The sequence below is a fragment of the Mauremys reevesii genome, linkage group 1 (genome assembly GCF_016161935.1).
Source record: "Mauremys reevesii isolate NIE-2019 linkage group 1, ASM1616193v1, whole genome shotgun sequence".
Lineage (NCBI taxonomy): Eukaryota > Metazoa > Chordata > Testudines > Geoemydidae > Mauremys > Mauremys reevesii.
In genome coordinates, this window is record NC_052623.1 from 281,230,016 (window position 1) to 281,254,584 (window position 24,569).

General features: G+C 41.4%; 1 protein-coding gene across 1 annotated transcript in view; it reads left to right on the forward strand.

Moving 5' to 3' along the window:
* Positions 1 to 24,569, forward strand: part of EPYC (epiphycan) — a 39,367-nt gene extending 14,798 nt beyond the window's left edge. The window contains exons 4-8 of the mRNA XM_039497037.1: positions 9,847 to 9,997; positions 17,523 to 17,681; positions 19,695 to 19,897; positions 21,526 to 21,621; positions 23,832 to 24,569. Of these exons, the coding sequence (XP_039352971.1) occupies positions 9,847 to 9,997; positions 17,523 to 17,681; positions 19,695 to 19,897; positions 21,526 to 21,621; positions 23,832 to 24,002 (780 nt within the window). The 3' untranslated portion in view covers positions 24,003 to 24,569. The remainder of the gene's footprint in view (positions 1 to 9,846; positions 9,998 to 17,522; positions 17,682 to 19,694; positions 19,898 to 21,525; positions 21,622 to 23,831) is intronic.

The following is a 24,569-nucleotide window of genomic DNA, read 5'->3' on the forward strand; positions in this document are numbered from 1 at the left end:
AACTTTTGCTACTTATACAATTTTCATATCATTCTACTTCTGTGTCACCCTGCTCTTGGGATTACCCAGTAAAGCGGGCTTCTTGTCATTATAGGTTTATATATTTTATCTAAAATCTTCCAGCACATGTTGTCTTTGTCCTGTCATCAATTACATCAGCAATTCCTTGTGAAAGGAGAACAGCACTCATGTCAGGAAAAGCTTTGGCCTAAATGTAACCTTATCTAAACTAATTCACTATCCATAATTGTAAATTACTAAAGTGTAACCAACAAAATTCTTAATCTGAACATTCTGCAATTCTTTATATTTCAATATTATTTAGCATGTGTGTATTATCAGACACACAGAGGCAGTAAAAAATGCCACAGCCTCAAAATGTCAGCATTTTCTTTATCTTCTTTAAACATAGGTTTTGAGAGACTTTCACTCAGAGTCCAACCCTAGGTTTGCAAATCATTATAAAAAAAGCTTTGTTAGTAATTTCCCCTGTATTGCATTTTAAGGGGTGTCTTAATTTTAGGACCTTAATAATCAAAACTGGGGAATAAGAGCCTACAGAGAGGATGGCTCAGAAGACTGGTAATTGTCTGCACACTATTTTATCACATACTTATTGGCTTAAACTTTGATTAAGTTAAGTTATTATTGCTCAGCTGCCCACACAAAACAAATTTGTGGTGGTAGTTTAATTCATAGTGTACAGGCACATATAACTACAAAAATTCCACCTGCAATTGGCACACTTGTTGGCAATCTCATTTGAGAAGATGAGGACTGAATAGGAACGAAGATGAAGCTATTAACTCACTCCTACAAGTGAAGGCTGAGGTACATTGTCAAGGTAGTGTGAGGAAGCTTGTACGGCTTCTACTACCTACGCTGTACTTTCTTGAGCTAGATAGAAGACTTCAGGGCATGTCTATATAATGCCGACAGACCCTGGTCATCAGCAGGCGGGATCAAACCTGGGACCTCTGGAGCTAAATATATGAGCCTCTCCTGCATGAGCTAAAAACCATATGGCTGTTAGCTAAGGCTGTAGAGCAGACTCAATCTCGCTAAGTAGTCTTGGTACCACTAAATGGGACAGAACACCAGCCTCAGGAGGTGTGAGGTATATTTACACTTACCAGGGAATCGACCCTGTGGTGATCAATGCACCGGGGATCGATTTAGTGGGTCTAGTGAAGAACTGCTAAATCGACTGCTGATTGCTCGCCTGTCAACTCCAATACTCCACATAAGTCGATGGGAAAGTGTCTCTTGTCAACCCAGTGTGGTGTAGACATCTCAGTAAGTCGACCTAGGCTGCATCGACTCAAGCTATGTTAGTCACATAGCTGGAGTTGTGTAACTTAGGTTGACTTACCCCCGTTGTGCAGACAAGGCTTCAGGCTGACAATCCAACACCTTTCATGAGCATGAATTTTTAAGACTTTCCATTTGATGAAGTTAACATGGTGCCAGGAAATCCTCAATCAACAGGGGAATTAAAGCTTTCACAAGACACCATTTGTCCTTTATCTTTACACTGAAAATCTCCTGATTTCTATTAGCTTCTTATATAGCTCAATTGTGATGGAGGTATACAAACCCCACACTGGAGGAGGGGTTAAGGAGCTGCTCTGGGCCTGGGTGCTCAGACCTATGCCAGCTACAAAGCCTTCATAGGCTGGAGAAAGAGCTTAAAAGGGGAAGCAAATTAGCTCAGTGGCAGACAGGCAGGTGACCTGAACTCCTCTCCCAGGAAGGAACACCACAGGTACTCTTGTTGCCTCAGGCCTACTGATACTGATCTGACCAACTTGCAAAGGAGGGACTGGTGACTTTTGAAGGTCAGAAACTTTATCTGTTCTGTTATTTACTTTACCCTGTGGGAAGAACAGGCAGTGGTAGGAAGTGATCTAGGGAGGCAGCTATAAAGCACCCCAAACTGTAGGGTTTAGCTGCCTATGACTGGATCCTGGATTGGAGCTTGGTGGAGAGGGTGAACCCAGGCTCTCCTACCAAGATTTAAACAGTGGAGTATAGCAGATGTCTATCCCTCAGTGAAGAACCTAGCTGGGGAAGCCCCTGACCCAAGGAGGAATCTTCAAAGCCCTTGCTGACTTCAGAAGACTTCCACATTGTTGGACTTTGTATACCCCAAAAGGGGTGGACTTGAACATGTGACCTGGCCCGAGGGCTGAGCCTCTGAAAGGACAGAGCTCCACCACCAGGTGGAGCTATAGTGAGAAAGGGGACACCTGGAAAGACGACATCTCCCAAACCCTGGCCTGAGCACTAGGCAGCACTGGTGGTAAGTGTTCGCACCAAGGTTTAACTGCAGCTCTTAAATTTGTTCAGTTATTTCATGATTGCCTTCACCCACTAGCACTCTTCAAAAAAATATCAAAGCTCGTGGATATTAAAGGATAGTCAAAGTCACATGGCTGCAAATCTGTAATTGTAAGTAATTGATAGAAGTCCTGGAAAATCTGAATTCAAATTCTGCCGTAGAGCATATGGGTAGCAGATCAGCATGTCTATTCCCTGCCCCGAATATGACCCCTACATCATGTGGAAAGTGGCATGCACAAGACCTTGAGCTGTCACAAAATGATCATCATGGTCCCTTTTGACCTTAAAATCTATGACTGACTTGCAAGAGCAAGGAGTTCCACTCTGACTAGGAGTTATCTGCCTTCCACTCCTTTGCACCTTCTGAGCTGCAAAGAGGCCAGATCTAAGTATCAAAACTGGCCCAGTACAGCTTTATACAGTACTATTGCTACCACTGGGTTTTTAGCACTGGTCCAACCAAAAGAGCTGCTGAAGGCTGACTTATTTCACACATCTAATACATTTCTAAACAGAACATCAGGACCAGAAACTAGGGCACCTGAAACTACAAATGAAATTGATAATCAGGCTGGATGCAGTCAGGGTCAGAATTTGATTTCATTGGTATCAGTGTAAACCCAGCATCTCACAATTTAAATCTGGTACAAATATAACAGAAGTGGTAAGTAAAGCCTCAGTCATACCAGTAGAATCAGTGGTTACTCAGGATTTACACCAGCATGTCTGAGATCGGCATGCAACCCACAAACTCTTGCCCTTGGAAAGAGGTGCTTCAGGATACCTATTTGTGATTCTGTGGTCAAAGATGAATGGAACGAACATTCCTGCTTCCCATAAGAGATTCAGTGGAAGAACCCAGGAATCTTCCTGTTTCCATGGACAGCTGCCACAGACATTAGCTTATGAAGAATCACCATAAAACTAATTTTGTTTGCACAGAGCTATACATATAACAGTGTACCTGCCCTGAAGAACTTGCCATCTAAATAAATGTTACTTTAACATGCAATTTGCTGCTGTCTCACTGGGTTATAGATTTTAAGATAAAGAGGAACAAAGAAAGAAACTAGGCTGAGGCAACTTCTGTAATAAACATCTTAAATTGCTAGGCATTTTCTTGTATAGTAGCTGCCATCTTCTATACCATGCAATCTCCCTCTCTTCCTTCAAATGCCTCCCCAAAACTCATTTGCTTTCAATTAGTGTTTCATCACTCATTTCTGTTCAGGGCTATTTGTTCTCTTTTGTCCCTCACCATACAAGTTCATAAACATCACAAAAATAATGTAAAATAAAACAGCAAAAAAATACATTAATTTGTGTTATGAATACTCTCCCACAATTTTACTCTCTGCCTGTGAAATGCTATACTGTGCATATGGACATATGAAAATTGGTTTTGAGTGCCTCATTCCATGAATAGCATCTAAAGAAAGCTGGGATGCTGGTGGAAGAGAAAGTCTACAGAACATTGGTACTGACTTTGGGGCTTATCCAAAGCCAGCTGATTTCAATGGAAAGAATCCCATTCCTTTTAATGGGCTTTGGATCAGGCGCAACATGAGTAAATATCTACCTGAGATGAAGAGTTATACAAAAAGTCTAACTAGAGAGTAATTTTAAGAAGTATTGAGCATCTACAATTCAAACAAAAGTCACTCTGAGCTGGGAGTGCTCAGCACTTGTGAAAACCAGATCTTAAGTTATCTAAGATATAGACCTACAATTTCAAAGGTGGCTAGTAATTTTAAGTGCTCAACTTGATGTGCCTGAAAGAGGCTTAATTTTCAGAAGTGGGTGCTCAGCACTTCCTTTTAGGCATACCACGTTGGGCATCCAAATTAAGTTGTCGCTTATGAAAATTTAGTACATACTGTGTAAATACACAAGGAGAAGAACTACAAGATGCTATGTGGGTATCTGAGCTTAAAAGATTTCATGGTGTTATATTAAATTCCTTGAGAAATAGTTTGACCGTGTGGTTAAATATTCTGTCATAATGTGTATACACAAAGGAATAGAGTTAAGATTGTATGTGCAATCTTAAGTTTGTCCGTTGCTTACCTTTCAGGGTATAAGTGTGCAATCTTAATGTTTTCTCTCTGTGTGCATAAAGGGATATATTTATACACAGTTTGCTTATGTTGTGGTCTGTTATGCAAGGCACAGGAGATTTGTAACGATTTAAAGAATCAAAATATTTAACAAAGAAAAACAAATTCCTATAGAAAACAAAAAAAAACCCCACATAATTTGGCCCTCTGCAATTCCTTTCTTATTTTAAGAAAGTGAAGAATTTTACAGAGAAAAATCCTACTAAATCATCTAGAAATATTTTTGCCTGAAATATCTAATAAGGCAAATCCTGCCAAAAACAAACAAACATCTGAAAGACAAAGGGCCATTTGAAGAGTCTAGGAAACATCTTTCTCTTATTAAAATTTTGCGTGATCTATCAAATATGTAAAAGATGGAGGCCTGCAGAACTCAGAAGCTTGATAATAAAAAACAAACAGACTTCTACCTCTAGGTCACTGGTTCAAATCCAACCCCTGTGTAGTGGCCAAGAAGTGTCCATAGTTTGTGACTTGTTTGTAATACATATCAGAGGTTTCTGTCCATTTTCTAGTGGAGAAGTGTCGACATAAAAATCACCATTTAAACTGGCATTTTCCATGACAACTTCAGCAGAGGTGCTAAGAATTAAATCGACTTTAAGAATGTCTCAACAACTCTGTTTGCAATAGCCTCTCCAGATCAGTGTTTGAACTCATTGGCAGGACAAGTATAGGGAAGCTCCCACTTTCCAAGCTATCACTGCTCTGTTTGAAGGAAATACTGTTTCAGTCATGTATCTTTCATAAGCACTACATTTAAAAGACCTGTAATATTACACAGGAACACAATAGGAGAAATGATGATCTTATGCTTAAGGTACAGGAGTGGAAGCTGGAATAGCAGGATTTACTTCCTGACTCTGCCAAAGATTATCTGTGACTTTGGACAAGTCACCTAGAGAGAAATTCTGGCCCCACTGAAGTCAATTGGAATTTTGTCATTGCCCTCTACGAGGGCGGAATTTCACTCAATTTTCTTCAGTTTCCCCACTGGAAAACCAGGGATAATATTTATTTCAGAGGGGTTCTGTGGGACTTAATTCATATCAATGAAGTGCTTTGAGATCCTCAGTATATGTAAGTAGAAAGACTACATACTGTAAACATCAATGTTCCAATGATGTGCCTAAAAATATGGATCATAGGGTATAATAATGGTGTGGTAGACAGGAATGTTGGTAGAAAACCTATCTTTATGACCTGATCCCTATCATATAACATAGGCCACATTTACAAGAAGTTATTGGACATCTGTCAATAACAACTATCTCTGAACCTCAATGGCTTTCTTCCCCAGAATTTTCTTTGCAGTACAATTTCCATATCTTACTTGAATAAAAATGTGCACAAAGTCATTACTGAGTTTGGAAACACATTTTGGATGGGTTCAAACTTTTCCAAATCTGCACTTACAAAAGTGAAACTTTACAGATGTCCACAAAACAAAGGAAGTTGACTTCTGTGGATAGACATATGCAAACACTTTTGCACAACACCCGTACAGGGTCAATATGTTTGGAATGCATCTCTCCCTCTAGGCTCTCTCCATTCAGAGAACATCTGCCCCTATTTCCTGTGTTCTCTTGGTCTTTTTGATTTGTCCCCTCATCCATTCCTGTTAAAGCTGTCTCTCAGCCCCACAGATTGGAACAGTATGTTTTTGGTAGATACACTTATAAGGTGCATCCTTATTTCCTATTACCCCAAGTTGGCAAGCACTCATTTGCTGTCTTTTGAAGTTGTTAGTTTTTCCCTTACTCCATTTGCTGTTTCTCTTACACATTTAGAAACATTAGTGCTTCCTAATTCCAGCACCACCTGCTTTCCTTTTAATTATATTGAAATGATAGTATCTGTGAATTGTTTCAATCAAAACAAATATTGCTGCTTTCCATACACAGTCATTAGGACAAGATAAAAACATAGGGCTTGATTCTGTGTGATATTGAACACCTATGAACTTCTAAACTGCCTCACTGTTTGCTGTCTTCAGTGGAACTCATCACTAGAGCTGGTCAGGCATTTTGGCTATTTTCCCATTGAAAACTATTGAGTCGTCAAAACTGAAACTTTGCAGGAAACAGTCAGTTCTGACTTTTTTACTTAAATTGAAAAAATCAAAAGTTTCAAAATCATCAAAACAAAATGTTTCAGTTGACTGGAAATAGTTCTCTTTTCAGTTTGTTGATTCATGGAAGTTTTCAAGATTGACTTTTGTCCCAGTTTAGGATAGATTTTTTTTTTAAATCTTGATTTTCCCAGATTTTTTGGGGGGGAGGGCAAACAACAACATTTCCCCCCTTTAGCTCTACTCACCACCTCACAGTATTGGGACCTGTAATCAACCCCAAGTTTAAAACAAACTATTTCTATTCAATGAGTATAATGTAAATGGATGCCAGGATCTCTTCCATTCAGCATCATGGTCCTTAACATTACAAGCACGAATACAAAATTACAGTAAAATATTTAAGGAGATTATAATAAGTGTGTTTTGTATTCCCGGACAATCCTGGAATCTGTCTTTCCAAAACAAATATACTGATGGCATAATCAAGCTAAGTACTTGTATGGGGGCATATGCACAGTTTTGTTCATGTTTAGGACATAGACCAAGTGCCATGTGTTTGTGTTCTTATTTGTCCTTCATGAAAGGCCTGATTTAAAAAAAAAATCCTAGCAGTAAAAGTCCTTCCTCCTCCTTTAAATGCAGGTAGCTAGGATTTATGCACAGTAGTTCAGGCTATCCAGCAACCCACACTCAACTGGAGCCAAGGAGATAAGAATGGATGGGCTTGGCCCAGGAAGGAACAGTGCCAAATCACCTGCGAGATGTGGGGATTCAGCTCCTCTCCCATGTCACCTGGTGCAACTTGTGTAAAGCCCCAACTAGTTTGTAAATCTGCCATTTCCCCCCAGCCAGTTATTGTGGTATGAATGCCCCTCTCCAGCACTGCTCACATATGGGCACAGGGGAGTGAGTGTTAGATTCTCTCCTGCAAGTGCAGGGTGGTGCAGTTATCTCCACACTTGTAAAGGCAGGTTAAGTATGCAAATCATCTTGACAGCACCCATCCAAATTGCAAAATAAACCATTTACTAGGAGAAGAAAGCTCTAGGACTAGATGCAGGCTGCCCAATAATAATTGTATACAGCACACAGATGCCTGTGGTTTGGTTTATAATTTTCAGAACACTTCAGAATTCTGAATCTGGACTATTCTTCAGTTCAGCTTCTCTAGTTTGAAAATAAATAAATCAAAGTGGTTTAACTAGGGAGTCCACTATGGCCAGCACACCAGCGTGTGATGTCTGTTCCGTAGTCTGGGCTGATGCAAGGACAGGCAGCTATATTCCATTCTATAAAGCATTCTTTAAACACGATACTGAGATGGTGTCAGGCCTTGTGGAGAGGACTTTACTCTTTTGAGCTAATTTTCCTGATTGTTACTCACCCCCCTCCCCACCCCTCAAAAAAAGATATTCCTTAAATACCTACACAAAGTAACGATTTATGGAACTGGGGCAACAAATGAGGCATTTCAATTTGGTCCAAACACTAAGAGGCTACCCTACACCTTAATATGGAGGAACATACGCCAATGTATTGAACAGTTTACAGGAAGAACTAGTTCTAGCCCAAGTCCTTGGGGCTCATTTTCACTGTACAAACATAAGGCCCAAACAAGTAGTCCAGGGGTAGGCAGCCTATGGCATGCTTGCTGATTTTCAGTGGCACTCACACTGCCTGGCTCCTGGCCACCGGTCCAGGGGGGCTCTGCATTTTAATTTAATTTTAAATGAAGGTTCTTAAACATTTTAAAGACCTTATTTACTTTAAATACAATAGTTTAGTTATATATTATAGACTTATAGAAAGAGACCTTCTAAAAACATTAAAATGTATGACTGGCACGTGAAACCTTAAATTAGAATGAATAAATGAAGACTCAGCACACCACTTCTGAAAGGTTGCCAACCCCTGAAGTAGTCCTTTCTAAGTCACTTACTTCAGTGGGAGCTGAGCTTGAATTTTATAAATACTTGGCAGTTATCTAGCACCTTAAATGTTCTAAGCACTAGACAGACATTAACTACTTGTTCCTTATCAAATGAAAATACTAATATTCACCCACCCTCAGAAGGGCATTTCAGGTAGATAAGCATCATTATTTCCATTGTACATATGGGGAAATGGAGTCAGAGAAGTGAAGAGACTTGTCAAAGACCACACTGAGTCAGTGGTGGCAGAATCCAAAGTAGAATTTGTGACCAATTGATTCCCAATCCTGCATTCATTCCTTCAGACCACAATGCCTGTTTGCAATGGTAGGCTTCTCCTATACTCATTTGCCAACACTACTTTGTTCTGTGATAGCAGCAGATGTGACACTAGAATCCATAGGTGCTGAACCAGGGGTGCTCCCTCACCCCCTGGCTTGAAGTGGTTTCCATTATGTACAGTGTTTACTGTTTGGTTCAATAGACTTCAACATCCCCACTATACAAATTGTTTCAGCACCCCTGCTAGAAACCAGACACATTTATTTTTCCTTAAAGTAGTTTCGGAGCAACATTGACAGAATGCAGCTTTATAGTTAGTATAGTAACAAAAATTGGTTCTTCCAACTTATTAGGTGGTGGGACTCAGGGAAGGAAAAAATGGTTTTTAGTGACATGGCAGGGTTTACCAAAGTTTAGAGGATTTTCTTGAGTGTAGATCTTCATGCTTATTTAAATGCTTTTTATCTTCAACCCTTCCTTTTTGTATCCTCTGCAATTGCTGACGAATAAAGCTACATAGTGCTGTCAACCATTCAGACAGTGAAAAAAGGTTGACAAACACTGAGACTAATTTATTCTGACTCCCTTTCCTGTTTTAAGATGATGGTTCTTTTAAAGATATTACAATTCAAATGTGATATACATGTGCTGGTATGTTTTGTGGATTTATTCTGGCAGATTTTGCCATTCTAAATTCAGATGATTGGCATTTTTTTTGGAGCGTCTTAGTAACTTTTCATTTGTCAGACAGAACATCATTGGCTGTATCACAAAACTGGCTCATTAATGCTATCTTTGAATAAGCATGAGAAGAACTTGGTTAATAGAAGTTCTCATTAATGCAGAATGTTTATAATATTTTCCCTGACAAAGAAAATATCTGAGGTGCAAAGTGAATAAATGTGTTTCAGTTTTATAAGCTCTACAGTTGCAGACCAAGTCAAAGTCATCTGGTAGCTGCACTATAAAACGCAGATGTACCATTGAGTGTCAGAGCATGTCTGGCCTCTAGTGGTAGAATCTGATCAATGAAGCATTGTTAGAACAGTGAATACAAACATGTAATGTACCTCCTTAATATAACTGTGTTTCTCCCCAGATAGAGATTGGAACCGTGTTACCTTCTGTAACTAGAGAGATTCATTCACCACCACTGCCAGAAGAAGCTGAAGAAGAAGCATCAACACCAAAACTAACTGATGGTTCTTCACCACAGGGGTCAGGAGTTCTTGGGCCCCAAACACATGATGGTTAGTGAGAAAAAAAAGCCATACCATTGCATTGGGTTGCTTTCCATGATGCACTGAGTCTGGTGGTGAGTTTGCTTTTTATTAAGCATTTATCTAATTTGGGATGAGTTGTCATCTATAAAACTAGTTAACTTTTTCCCACAAAAAAAATTCTCAACAGAAGTGGAGTGTTCAAAAATAAAACTTTTCATGAAAAAAGTCATCAACATTTTCCATTTTTTGTGAAATTGTGACAATTGAAATTTTTATCAATATTAAGTTCAAGATCATTTTTGAACATCTGTTTGATGATTTCTAACAATTTCAGTAAGCCTTTCCATTAAAAATATTGATTAAAACATTGTGGTAACTCTGGAAAAAGACAGACAAGTTTCCATTCTTAACTTGCAAAATGGAAATATGGGTATTTCCTGTCTTTGACTATTGCTAGTTCGAATGGAATCTTTGATAAGTCCCAAGGGAAATTCCTTTAAAAAAAAGTTTATAATAAAATGCAAGCCCACCAAACCACAAAACACCACTACACCAAAGATCAGTAATTGCTATTGTCTCAAATACATGGAAGTTGGGGGTTCACCCGTTTTGGTGGCTGCCATGACAGGTCTCAAGGTTATGCAGTGAGAGATGCAGCCAGGGAAGAGCCTGCAGATTCTGTTTTGTACCTTGCTCATCAACATGACATCTGAGTGCCTAGTGGGACAAAAGAGAGGAGTTCCTATTTCCAAATGTCTGTGTTTAGTGGATGGAACGGAATCACTCCCAGACTCAATTTTTTTAAATGCCACCAGTTGGACTCTGCCAGGATAAAGAATCTGTACTGATTCAAAACAGAATGGGGGTGGAAGGTTCTCTGGACAATTCTGAAATATCCAATGCAATTTTCTCCATTTTAGATTTTCAAACCTTTCAAAAGAGTTGTTATGCAAAACTTCCCTATGTTATGTATTATGAAACTGTCATACTTCACAGGGACTAAGGAGGATCTAGCAGAAAGAGAGATCTTCCTTTTGAAAGTGTGGATAGGGAACACCTGTTCTTATGTCAGGCATTGGTGCTGCTCTGCCAACTAACAGGAAGGCTGAGAGACCCAGGAACTCCACCTTCTCTTCCTGAATCCACTTCAGAGTCCCTTGCCTCCTAAATCCACACCAGCCCAGGAGGAGGAGTTGTAGTCCCCAAGGAGGGAGAAGAGGCAAAAGTCTGTCCCTGTTTTAGCTGCAAAGTCCTGTCTAAGGTGGCTATCTAAGACTCTGAACTAAGCCTGGTTGAGAAACAACAACTCCATTTCATGAAAAGTTTAAAGGCTTTAATATTTGTTTTGACTCCAATGAGGAATGAAATCAAAACCCTTTTGATATTTTTTCCACATAAAAAAAATGAGAACCCCACCCCAGAATAGACAACACACCAATGATAAGGGTACTCACCTGGGATGTGCGAGATCAAGTCTCAGGTTGATACTCTGAATGAGGCAGTACAGAGACTTGAAGGTGGGTCTCCGACAGGCCAGGTGAGTTGGAGGCTATAGAGGCAGTCTATCTCTCCCTCTCAATTTCTCCTGTTGCAGCTGTTATACCCCACTATGTATAAATAGCCATTGGAGCAGAGAGACAGAGACTGACTCTGTAGCCCAGTGATAATGGCACTCACCAGCAATGTCATTTGAAACAGGGACTGGAATCGGGGTCTTCAACTGCTTATGTGAGTGCCCTGATCACCACACTACTAGCCATTCTAAAGTCTGTGGCCATCTCTATATCCTAGACCCAAGAAACCATTTTGGTTGAAACTGATACATTTTCAAGAAAATTGTTTTCACAAAATGGCATTTTTTGCCAGAAAAAAATTGTCAGTTTTTTTTTTCAAACAGCTTTACTCTAAACTCACTTAGGCCCAGATTCACTACAACTGATTCAAGGAGGTTTAGGACATGTAACTTACACCTCTCTGTGTCAGTGTAGCGGGGTGGCTACCCGCTCCTGCCCTTTGGGGCTTTAAAACAGCCCTGGGAAAGGGCTTTTGGCTGGGCTGATTGGGGAAGTGGCTGCAGCTGGGGCCACGCCCCAAACAGAGTCTTATAAGAAGGCAGGGAAGCCAGACAGTCTTTCTCTGGCTGTAGAGAGAGATGGGCCTGGCTGCTTAGGAAAAGAGACAAGGTACCTAGGGTGAAGCAGGGCTGGGGACAGGCTAAGGAGCTGGGGAGCTCTGGCCTGGAAAGCCCCAGGCTGTGGCCTAGCAGAGGGCTAAAAGGTACTGGGGGGTTGCAAGGGGCAACCCAGGGGTAGGCCAAAGCAGCAGGTCCAAACCCCCTTTGCCGATGACGAGTGCTGGCTACTGCAGTCTACCCCAGTGAATGGGGGCTAGATAGAGACTGGGCAGTAGCCAACACTGAGGTGAAGTGGGGATAGTAGGGTGGGGGTTCCCCTAGGGAGGGGGAGACCCAGTTAAAGATTAAAGGGGCACCAGGGTCCTGGGAGGGACATGGGGCCAATAGTAAACAGGTGGATCACCGGCCTGCAGAGGATGCTCCGGGCTGGAACAGAGCTAATTCCCAGAGTTACGAGCAGGAAGCGCCGCAGGGGTGAGTACGACCCTGTTACAGTCAGGTTTGCTCCTTGAAGCTAGGTCAAATCACCCAGTGGGAAGGAAGGCAAGAGGGCAGGCTGGAGTGTAGTTTGCCTCTAAGATATTGCTCCTGGATCCCTGAGCACTGCAGACAGGTTCCAGAATAAGGGAAGATGTTAGCCTGTGGCTCCTCTCTCTGCTTGTCTGAAGAGGGCAGGTAGCAGACCTAGTATGCCCTTGGAGGGGTGTCCCTCAGCTAGGCACTGCTAGCAATTATCATGGTCTTTCAGTGATTGACCTTTTTACAGAAACAAGCCTTGTTATCCTAGTTGGCCAAGATGGGTCAAGCCAAAACAGGCAACTCCAAAAAAACCCTAAAAGCCAATCCAATAAGTACTTTTAAATGGTAAGTTCCACTAACTTTCACTAACCACATTGCTAACTGAACTGTTTAGTAAAACTGACTGTCACAGGGTGAGCGCAGGCTCTCCCATTTTTGTGCCTGCACCCTGTGTTTAGGCTTGTTTAATAAAGAGTGTCCACACCCTCATTTGTTGAATCACCCCAGTGTCTTTATTTACAGTGCTCGTGCAGTGCCAGGATCCCCCAACAATTAGTGCCCCACAGACCCTCCCTAGGGTCTCAGGGCCCTTGAGGCGTCCTTATTTGCAAGGAGAGAGAGATACTGCCCTCCTGTCTCCTCCCAGGCTAGCCTCCCCACTGTTTGCCCAGGGCTTTTACAACCTTCTCCTACCTCAGCCCAGCTGTCACTACTTAGCCCAGCACGTTCATCTGAGCCAGCCCTCATTAGGGCTTGCAGTTGGGCTCCCTGCTGAGTACCTGCATCTCTACCCCTGGCCTACCGACCAGACAGCAGGCTGTAGCCAGCATTTTGGCAGGGCTTTAAAGGGGTTTTACCCCTGCTCTGCCACACTGACAAAATAAATTTGACAAACAAAACTATCCAACACAAAATGCTCAGTTGGTTCCATGGCCAAAACAGGTGAGAAACAGATGAAGTGGAGCAGGAATATTTATACCCTCCATCAGTGAAATGTTAGGTTTCAGGGATTTACACATGCCCACTAATATTCACTACTCAAAATGGTTTGAAGTCCATCTGGCCAAGCACACGATTTCCATAGTGTGGCTCTGTGGAGGAAATATTAGGAAAAGGACCCACTCTAGCCTTCCATATCCCACACCTTTTAGTAGGAACCTTTTGTGAATGAGGTGAAATGGCTTGAGTTTCAATTTTCATGTTCCTCCTGGGGCAGCTAAATGTTTTCTTTGCAAATGCACATCTTTCAAGCAGTTTTAGCTCAAGGGATGAGAAATCTTTCCTGAAGTCAAGCTTCTGGATCAGAAATGTTAATTAAAAAACAATGGGAAGGAAATTGATATCCTGTCTCTATAAGCCTCTAAAAAAAACTCATTTCCTCAATAATCATCCAAAAGATACTGTTTACGGAACTAAACTTAAGTAACTGTAATAAGTTTCAAAGCCACCACATTTGAATCTTTAGGGTAGCATAGCATCTGAGGAGTTCAATGTGACTATAATCTCATAACCCTAAGAAGGAAATGTCAAATTAATTCTATTTCTCATATGAAACTCTTATGAAAGTGGATTGCAGTTGTTGACTGCTGTTCTTATCACAGTTTTAATCACCAGAGGAATCTATCAATAACTTAGATGTTTCATATTACTGTGTATTAAGTTCATGTTCAATGGGTTCCATTACATTGAACTTTGAAACACTAAGTTTTGACTGGCCATATCATGTTGAGCCACTGTTAAATAAGACTTTGCAATCTAAGAAAGGAATTAGCCATTAAAGACACCAAGAGGATTGTCCAGCGGCAACCCATACAGATAAGTGAGATGATGAATTCCAGTTCACGTACCTAATCTTTGTAATCAAAATTATAGCAAGAATGGAATTTGCACACAATATGGATTGTGTCCATTGTGACCATTCATAGAAATCTGACAATCAGTGGAACGTGATCCGTTCCACTGAAGTTTTAAACCTTCTGCTCTTCTGGGGATGCCACAGGACCAGGGTATGTCTGGGATGTGTAAGGTTTAGTTTCCCCATATAATTGTTAGTTCTACAAAAAAATAAAAATAAAATTAAAAAAAATGGATCCTACACTCTCTGGGGCATATATAGTAAAGATAACCACAAAATCTAGCATGTGGACAGATGTCAATATAGATAACCCCCCCACCCCCATCCCAAACTATACCTTATTAGATTCTGTACTTTAACTCCTTTATGCAAAAGCCTAAGGCCAAGACTAGCAAGTGGGACTAGCATAATCATACAGTGGTAGGCAAGTAGCTATCACCCCTTGCATGGCTGCTTATGGTAAAGGGGAAGCATGTAGGTAGCTACTCCTCACAATAGCAGTTCCTGCACTCTTGCCCTCTTGGGAGAGCAGGTGTAAAAGGGAGGGAGAATCAGAGTATCACACCAAGCCACAGAAAAGGTCTGGAGTACCAAGGGGAGCATTCTTCACCCGCTCTGTAGCCTCAGGGGAGCTCATGCCTACATGAAGGACAATCTCCCCAGTATTGCTCCTGAGCATGCAGAAGCCTGCACAGCTCTGTACTGCTCCCTACCGAACACTTGTGGCTTACAACCACAGTGTAGCCCTAAGAAGAGAGACAACAAGCCTTGCGCCATGAGTTGAAGGTAAACAGACTGACAAGAATGCTTGGGCCTGATTTTCCACTTTGTTATTGTAATCAATAGTGTTGTACCCATGGCAGGGAAGGAGACTGGGGGAGTACAGCAGAGTTGAGTGTCCCCAGTATACTAGAGTATGAATCTAAGAATTGAGCCAAATAGCTCCAAATGATTTCAACTGTCATGACAACACCTAGGAAGAGAGGGAGCGAGTTTCCAAACCATGCAGCGGTTTCTAGATCAGTGTCAATACCTTGAATTGCTCCTCAAAGCAAATGAGAAACAAGTGAGATCTTTGGAGATGACATAATATACACCCTATTGCTAGGACGTGAAACAACCTTATTCCGTGCTAGCTGCAGACGTCAAATGGTGTTAGTCAAACACAGTGGCATAATTTAATCTGGAGGTCAGAGACATGTAACTGTGACAAGGTACTCAGAGGATTAGTGTCCACCATCTTCTAATAAAAAAAATAGATAAAAAAGGGTATTTTGGCCACTACTATAAGCTGGAAATCAAGAAGTGCTAAGGGATCCAAGACCACCCATATATAGTGAGCCTCACACACACACACACACACACACACAGCCCCCACATCTTTGGCATACCATCTACATGCTTCCCCTTTACCTATAAGCATCACCTCCATTTTATCTGGACTGAGTTTTAATCAGCTAATCTCATCTATGCCTTGTTTACAGCCAGACCCTTGGAAAGCAGAGAGGCCGTACCATTTGGATTCAATAAAAAAAGAAAAAAGTAGAGCTGGGTATCATCCACATACTGCTGGTAATAGAAAGCCACAAGCATCCCCAGTAGCCTTCCAAACACGCTGAATAGGAGGAGGTGACAGAACAGAACTTTACATAAGAGAATTCTCAAAGGGGATAAGCAACTGATTCCCCCACCCCAACCATCTCAGAAATCAGAGAGGAAGGAGATCCCATCTATCCCAGCAGGGTGTAACCCATAGCCAATGGCACTGAAGGCTGCTGCCAGAGCTAAAGGAATCAACATAAATATTAAACTGTCTTTCCTGAGAGAGGAAGCCACTCCTATCAATGAATGCAGTGTGATTCTTTTGCCACTAGCAGAAAGCCAGACTGAACAGATACAGGGAAATCAGAAGACTCCAGCTGTCATCCGAACTGCTTCACCAAAACCCTCTTTGTTGCTCTTCCCAAACGAGGAAGTTTAGAGACAGGACAGCAACTGACCAGTTTACCTAAGGAAAGCTAGCATCTTTTATTCTCCCTTCTAGAGGCATTAATCTCAACAAATACAGGGCCAAACCACCTCCCCTCACACACATACACACTTGGTTTTACTGTCCATTACTGCATCTTGTGAATTGTGGTCTCTTTGCAGGTAGAGAGCAGTGAGAGTGGATGGAGATGGATCCCTCCATTCTTGTGACTGCTCTCCCAGCCTGTGGGTTGGAGGAGCAGCCACTCCCCATTTGCACTGGTTGCCCAGGATGTTGAAGCCACTGGATCTGCATAAAAATAGTTCACATGGCGTGGTCCTGGCCTGCCTCTTTCATCACCTTCTCAGCTGACCCACTAACCAATGAGCCAGTTGGGAAGATCCTTTACTCTGCGTGTAGATGTGCTCAGGGACCCGCTTGCACAAGGGCCACCTCCTTGTGCCTCCGCACATCCCTTGTGTGAGGCTTAAGTGCCGTAGAGGCTCTCCCATCAACCTTCACACCACGGAGGAATCTCACCCTTTGTGAATAGGATCCCATATATACATATACATTTTTAGAAGCACAGAATAAAAATGTCAGCTACTGTAGGATTATTTGATTCATTTTCTATTCTGAGAAACATGTTAACAGCTACAGTTCCTTTAATTTCTATCACCATCACAATAAGTCAAACAGGCTAAAGTATACAACATTAAAAACCTTCAAGTTTGGAAGGAATATCTGGAACATAATATGTTCTACACTTATTGCACAATGTGCTATTTTCCAGTGTTTATTCTGTAATGAAAGAGGTGCCAGGGCTCAAGCAATGTTTTTACTTTCATAACTGATGTGGCAAACCCAGAGGTGCCGGGGCTATGAACCGCCAATCCTAGAGGTGCCAGTCCTCAGCCCTGGGAGGCCCTGGCACAAATTAAGCACTGCTATTTTCTTGATGATAATACCAAATTCTTAGTTAATATAGCTTTTATAAAACTGACCCAGTCTTAATATTCTCACTGCACATGCACATTTTTCTTCACATAATTGCTTTCCTTTAATTTTTTCATAGGTCTTCCGACTTGCCTTCTGTGTACATGTCTGGGGACCACAGTCTACTGTGATGATCATGAACTCGATGCTGTTCCTCCACTGCCCAAGAAAACCACCCATTTCTACTCTCGCTATAACAGAATCAAAAAGATCAACAAAAATGACTTTGCTAATCAAAGTATGGGTGACAGTTCTGATGCAGCTGGTTTCCCTTTCTTTTTTCCTTTTTTGCTTCATGCCATTTTAAGTGGTAAACTGTCTTATATAATCAGGGGCGGCTCCAGGCACCAGCAAGCCAAGCGCGTGCTTGGGGCGGCAAGCCGCGGGGGGCGCTCTGCCGGTTGCCGTGAGGGTGTCAGGCAGGCTGCCTTCGGCGGCATGCCTGCGGAGGGTCCGCTGGTCCCGCGGCTTCGGCGGACCTCCCGCATGCAAGCCGCCGAATGCGCAGGACCGGGGATCCACCGAAGGCAGCCTGCCTGCCGTGCTTGGGGCGGCAAAATGCCTAGAGCCACCCCTGTATATAATCTTATGTCAAATCATTGATGTCAGTGGGACACATGCTGAAAGTTTAGCATCTGGTAAAGTGCTTTGCTGTATTGAGGTCTAAGCCTTTAGTAGCTTGACTTAGATTCACTAAAATTCAATCCTAGAATTAGTGCAAATAGTACAATACAAATAATTGACTGTTTATCTATGCACTTGCTAGCATTTCTAACTAACATTAAAGGGGAAAAAACCCATAGAGAATTTAAAGTACAGTGGTTAGTTCTCTTCTTTAAAGAAAGCAATTATCATTTAGGCAGTATATCCAGCAATTAGAAAGAGTAAGAAGGGAATCTATGTAAAAGCTTAAAGAAGTTTCTTCTTTTAAAGATATTTATTGGTTTGCTCTGGTATGAACAGGAAACCCTTATGGAAAAGGAAATATTGAGGCTAAGGTTTTCAAAAACGTGCTAAAGTTAGGCTCCTTGAGGCCTAAATTGTCAAAATCAACTAGTGATTTTGAGTCCCTCCATTTTTTAGGTAAGCAACTTATGAGGCCTTAAAGGGGTCTGATTTTCATAAAAGTTCAGAGCCCTCACAATTGATTTCAGTGGAAACCATTGGGTACTGAAAACTTTTGAAATCAAGCCAGTTTCTGGGAACCCAACTTTAGCCACCCAATATTGAAAATCTTGTGCTGACTGACTTTGGTTACAAAGTGAAACACCAGTCCCGAACCGTTAAAGTAGTGCAATGCACTTAAAAATTAATCATTACTTTTATATTAAATTGAAAATGCCCTATTTGACAAAGTAACACAAATGTATTCTTGTTGAATAAGACTGCTCATCTCAAACATGCTTACAATATCCAGAGACACTATCAGGCTCACAAACAACCTACTGAATTTTTTTTGTGGACCCTCTCTCCCTTTTTAATAGAAAATATGTTTAACCAAATGAAAAAAAATATTTTGGTTTTGTTTATGAAAAATTGCTTCATTTTGGTAGAAAAAAATCAAAACCCATCATCATGTTTTACTCTTTTCTCCTGGAAAAAGGTAGAAAAAAAAAGGAGGAAGTGGGTAATGAAAGTGTTTGGATGGAAACACTTTCTTTTTTAACCTCCCTCCTTTCCTTTTTCCAGTATGAAAAATATTTTGCTCTGAAAAACTTTAAAAATTTCAGGAAATTTAGAGAATTTGACAACATTTCATTCTGAAATTTTCAATTATGAAAAATTTTGAACAAAAGGAGTCTTTTATTCAATTTCATAAGATACTTTTTTTTTAAACCAGCTCTCCTCAGAATCTCTCAAAATAAAAATTGTTCCAATTGTGTAATTTTGCTCTCAATGGAAGACCCCCTGCACACACTAAAGGAGCTTACTGGACCTCCTAGAAGTATGTTCTGCTCTTGAAGCTCCCATAAATTGCATTTGCGCTCATTATTAATGGAAGCTGGCCCCTTTCAGAAGAGGAAAAGTTCTTCAAGCCTCAAATTGGCATTACTGCATTATTAAAGACCTCTGGGAGAAGTAATCAATGCTCTACCATACAAGTACATGTGTATAATTAAATACCATACAAGGGAATGTTCATATGTAATTAAAATGCATTTGCTTTTTTGTTTTTTTCCTTTTTAGGTTTTAAGACAGTCAGAAATAAGTTCTGGAGTGCTCTAAATATTTTATTAATTTTCTCTGCCAGACAATTTAAAGAGGATTGATCTGACATCAAATTTTATATCCGAGATCGATGAAGATGCCTTCAGGGAGCTGCCCCAGCTTCAGGAGTTAGTGCTCCGCGATAACAAGATAAGGCAGCTCCCCGAGTTACCTCCTTCCCTGACATTCATTGATGTTAGTAACAACAGGCTTGGCCGCAAAGGAATAAAGGAAGAAGCATTTAAAGTGAGTTTGGGATTGACAGAAAAATCACAGAGCACAGAGGTGCTATGTCCACTTTTGTGGGCAGGCAGAGCCTTGGCTCTCCTGTCCAACTTGCTCAGCAGTGTAGCTATACTGGCACTTTGTAGAACGCACACTTCAGGGCATATATGTTAACTCCTTCTCTGGAACAGCAGGTAGACTGCAACTTTCTGAGTGACACCCTTCCTCCTGATAGCAAAACTATCAATGTGCTGCTCCTTACTCCAGGCACATCACTAAATCACAATCCAGGCCTCGATTTTAATACATCTAAATAATGAAAATAGTTGGCCAGATTCTCATGCCTGATCTGACTCATACACTGTCCGGTTATCCCAAAGGATTCTAGCTGTACTCAGGGCCGGTGATTCCATTAGGCGACCCTAGGCAGTCGCCTAGGGCACCAGTGTTCGGGGGGTGGCATTTTGTACGCTCCCCACAGGGTGCATGGGAGCTTCCGGTTCCACTCCTGTTGCGCCGCCGAAGAAGGACCTTCTGCCGATGTGCCGCGGAAAACAGCGGCAGGCAATTGAGCAGCTCAATGACTGCCGCTGTCGCCTGTGGCATTTTGGCGGAGGGTCCTTCTTCGGCGGCGCGATGGGAGCGGAACTGGAAGCTCCGACGCGTCCCATGGGGAGCGCACAAAATGCAGCCCGACGAATTCTGCCTAGGGCGCCCGAAACCCTGGCGCCTCTCCTGGCTGTACTTGATCAGCTATGAATTTCATGGGAAAGTGGCTTTCAGACAGCATAATAAAGTTTGCAGAATCAGCTCCTGCACCAACTACTTCCTCTCAGCCTAGCACCTAGCGTGAGATGGGGAATGCACAACCCAGCCCCCAGGCTCCCTGATAGCCTCTCACTCATGCATTCAAGAGGGTCTCAGACATGGGAGAAAATCTGCCCCACCATTCCATACATGCACACTTGTCATCCTAGAGTCTCAAAGAGCTTGGCAAATGTTAATTAATTCACAACAACCAGTGAAATAGGTAGGTAGTCTTATGCCTGTTTTACAGATGGGTGAATTGAGACACAGAGTGGTTTGTTGACATCCCCAAGATGATCATTAGGGATGAGAACTCAGGAGTCCTGATAGTCTGTACCTTGGTGCAATTAGAAGATACTGCTTATCCCTGACTTGCCACTGTTGATACGCAGGAGTCCATCTTACTTTTGGGGGTGGGGGGTAAAGATTATTATTTAGATCAATTTTGTTCAAGCAAAATGTATTTCTGACAAACAATAACCTGATGACTCCTCTAAGAAAAAAAAAACAGGCCCAAAGGAAGGGCTTTCTGCAGAAGCTGGGACGGATAGTATGTGCATTTTGACACAATGATGAGGTGAAGACTTCACTTAAATATGTATTTGCCATTCTCAGTTGCTTTACGAAGGCAGCTGATCTCTGATAGTAACTGATCTTGGCAATGCATGTTCCTATCTATATTTCATTGTAATTTTTTTTAAACGTAGAGTCATGTTGATTTTAAAGGAATTGGCAAGTTCAGTTTCTCATTACAAAGGTGGATGTAAAACTTACTGTCTCCTTCTTGGAGATTTTACAAAATTCTGGTTTTTTAGGAAACACTCCCCTTCCTTCTCTTCCAGGATATGGTTGATCTGCATCATCTTTACATCACTGACAATAACCTGGATCACATCCCACTCCCACTCCCTGAAAGCCTCCAAGCTCTTCATCTTCAGGTAGATTACAAAACCAATTGATTTTTTAATAGCAAAACAGAACAACAGATATAACTGGGAGGGCAAACCAATATTAGTGCTTAGTGGTTTGGTTTTTTTAAACTTCAGGTAAACTCTTATTATCCAAATGGATCATGGGACATCTGAAACCTTAGGCTAATTGGGGTATTGATTACATGAAATTCACTCTCTTTCTACTCATTTCAGAGTCAGGTGACAAAAAACGAAATTTGAATAATCCAAATAGTAGTCCATCTGGATATGAATCATTAAAACTTATCTATGCAATGTATATATATTCAAACAGAAAGGGCCAGATTCTCCACTGATATAATTTAGTGTAGGCAATGGAGCCATTTTTATTTACAGGATGCAGGAGCTGACCCATAATTCAGAACATAAGAACATAAGTCTAGCAAAACCATTTTATCATTTGTCATGGGGTACTTTACTCACCACTAGGTGGTACCTTCTACTGGATGCTCTGAGGATTAGCTTTTTACAGGTCCAACACCCCGTTGTACTGCTTGCTGCATCCCTGCCACCACTCTTTCTTACACTCTGTGATTTAGGGTGCTCTGTCTTCATGCTTAGCCCTCCAGCCAGGTCACTATAGCCCTCCCCTTCCAGGATAAGAAAGTCCCACTTGACAACCATCCTAGGCAGTCTGAATTCTGCTGCCTGGTCTGTGCCACTTCTCCTGTGGCTGGTAAGGGAACCTAGGTCCACCCACTATTCCAGGTTCTAGCCCAGGGACCCTATACCTAGCAACTGTGGTCTGCTTTCCCTCAGGCTCTGTTGGGTCTTTCCCTGGATTGCTTCTAGCTCCCCACTCTTTGGGTGTACCAGCTCAAACTCTTTCCTCCCAGGAAGAAGCTGCAGACTACTGAAATCCATAGCCTCAGACTCCCCCCCTTCATCCCTTTTCTGCTATCAACTTACTAGCTTTATACCAGCCCTTCCTGTTCCGCCCCAGCTAGGCTCCATCTTCAATCAGTCCTTCAAGGCCTGGCTCTTCCCCAGGTGCAGGCTATCAGATTAATTGGCCTTTCCTCAGCATCATGGGCTGGTGTGTGGTCAATACCCCATTGCATATTCATACTTGGATTCCTACTTTTAAAAAAAATAAAATTGGGGGTAGGGAGGGATAGCTCAGTGGTTTGAGCATTGGCCTGCTAAACCCCAAGTTGTGAGTTCTATTCTTGAGGGGGGCCATTTAGGGATCTGGGGCAAAAATCAGTACTTTGTCCTGCTAGTAAAGGCAGGGAGCTGGACTCAATGACCTTTTCAAGGTCCCTTCCAGTTCTAGGAGGTAGGATATCTCCATTATTTATTTATATTTATTTTATAAAGACCTATATAGAATAACTGTATTTTAACAATGTTAATCAATTCTATTGGTTGCACATTGCTAAACTGGGGCAACATAAACCACTACATATTGAACAATTGTACAGACAGGCAACAAGCTGGATTCTCTCCTGCACCAATATCTGGCTGGCACAAAAGTGTGGGAGGGGCTCTCTATAGTGGTTAGATGCTCCTCATTTTGAGACATGCCATTTTAGTTCTAAAATAATCTATGTCCCACAGAAATTTGGTGTCCTATCATTTTTATTGGTGAAAATTGTTTACCTCAGAAAGAGAATCACAAAGCTGGGGTTACAGGAAGAGTTAGTTACACTAAATGAATGAATCCCACAGCATTTTAAGCTTCTTGCATGAATTGTGGGTGTGTACGCCCTTTATTTAGGGCCTGTGACAAACATTGTATTTCAGATCTGTGCCTTGGCAAGTTGAAAGGTCTGAGGATGTCAAGCGGCTGGTTATAGTTCCATGATTCTTTGGGTTGACCTCTGGGCATGATTTTCCAGCTGGAATTGCTCTGGTCTCTCACCTTCCCACCTTGCTCCACCTTGTCTTCTTGGCCTTTTCCCAAGAGTGCGAGGGGTTGTTTCAGGTTGCAATTTTATATCAGTTGAGAGCTCACCCTAGCCGGGAGAATTGTCAGTTGGCTATCTGCAGCCAGAATCTCTCTTTTGCACTGTGAGCAGTGCAGAGGCGCTCGGTTTGGGAGACAACCTGGTCGTTTGTGCTTATGTTACTTTCTTTTTACAACACAGAAAATGTGTCAATAAATTGGTTTTCAAAGACAATTATTGTCAAACATATACTTTTGTCTTTATGGATATTTTTGCTTTTCTTTTTAGAACAACAACATTCAGGAGATGCATGAAGACACTTTCTGCAAAATGAAAGATGTTACTTATGCCCGTAGAGCTCTAGAAGACATCAGACTGGATGGCAATCCCATCAACTTGAGCAAGACTCCTTCTGCTTACATGTGCCTACCCCGTTTGCCAATTGGTAGCCTCATCTAAGCTTCGACAGTAGCCAGCACTGTTGTTTGACATGCCAGTGTCTATGACAAATGAACAAGTCGTTGCTACAGAAAGCCCAATACATATTATTTTCAAAGTTCATTCATTTGACAGGTTTTTAATCAGTAATTAAATTAATGAAAAAGACAAACAATAATGTGAAATGCTAAAAGATGTACTGAAATATAGACTGTGCAATGCTATAGATACCAATGCATTCAATACAACAACTGCATTGAATATATAGAAAAGGGGGATCAGAATAACGGAATATGTATAACTTGGATGCAAACAGATGTAATGTACGCATGCTAAAATTTAATAATTTTATATAGATTTAAATTAATTATAACACAATAAATGAATAACACAAAATGCACTAAATCCATGACATTTTCATTCTAATTGGCTTCATACTCTCAGTGAAATACAAATATTTGCTTTCTACTTGTCTTCTAAAGCACCAAATTGTTTTGGAGAAATACTAATAATATTCCAAAATATTTGGAAAATGTTGACCCTTCCCTTGCATCAATACCAAAATGTGAAGAATAAACATATACAAGT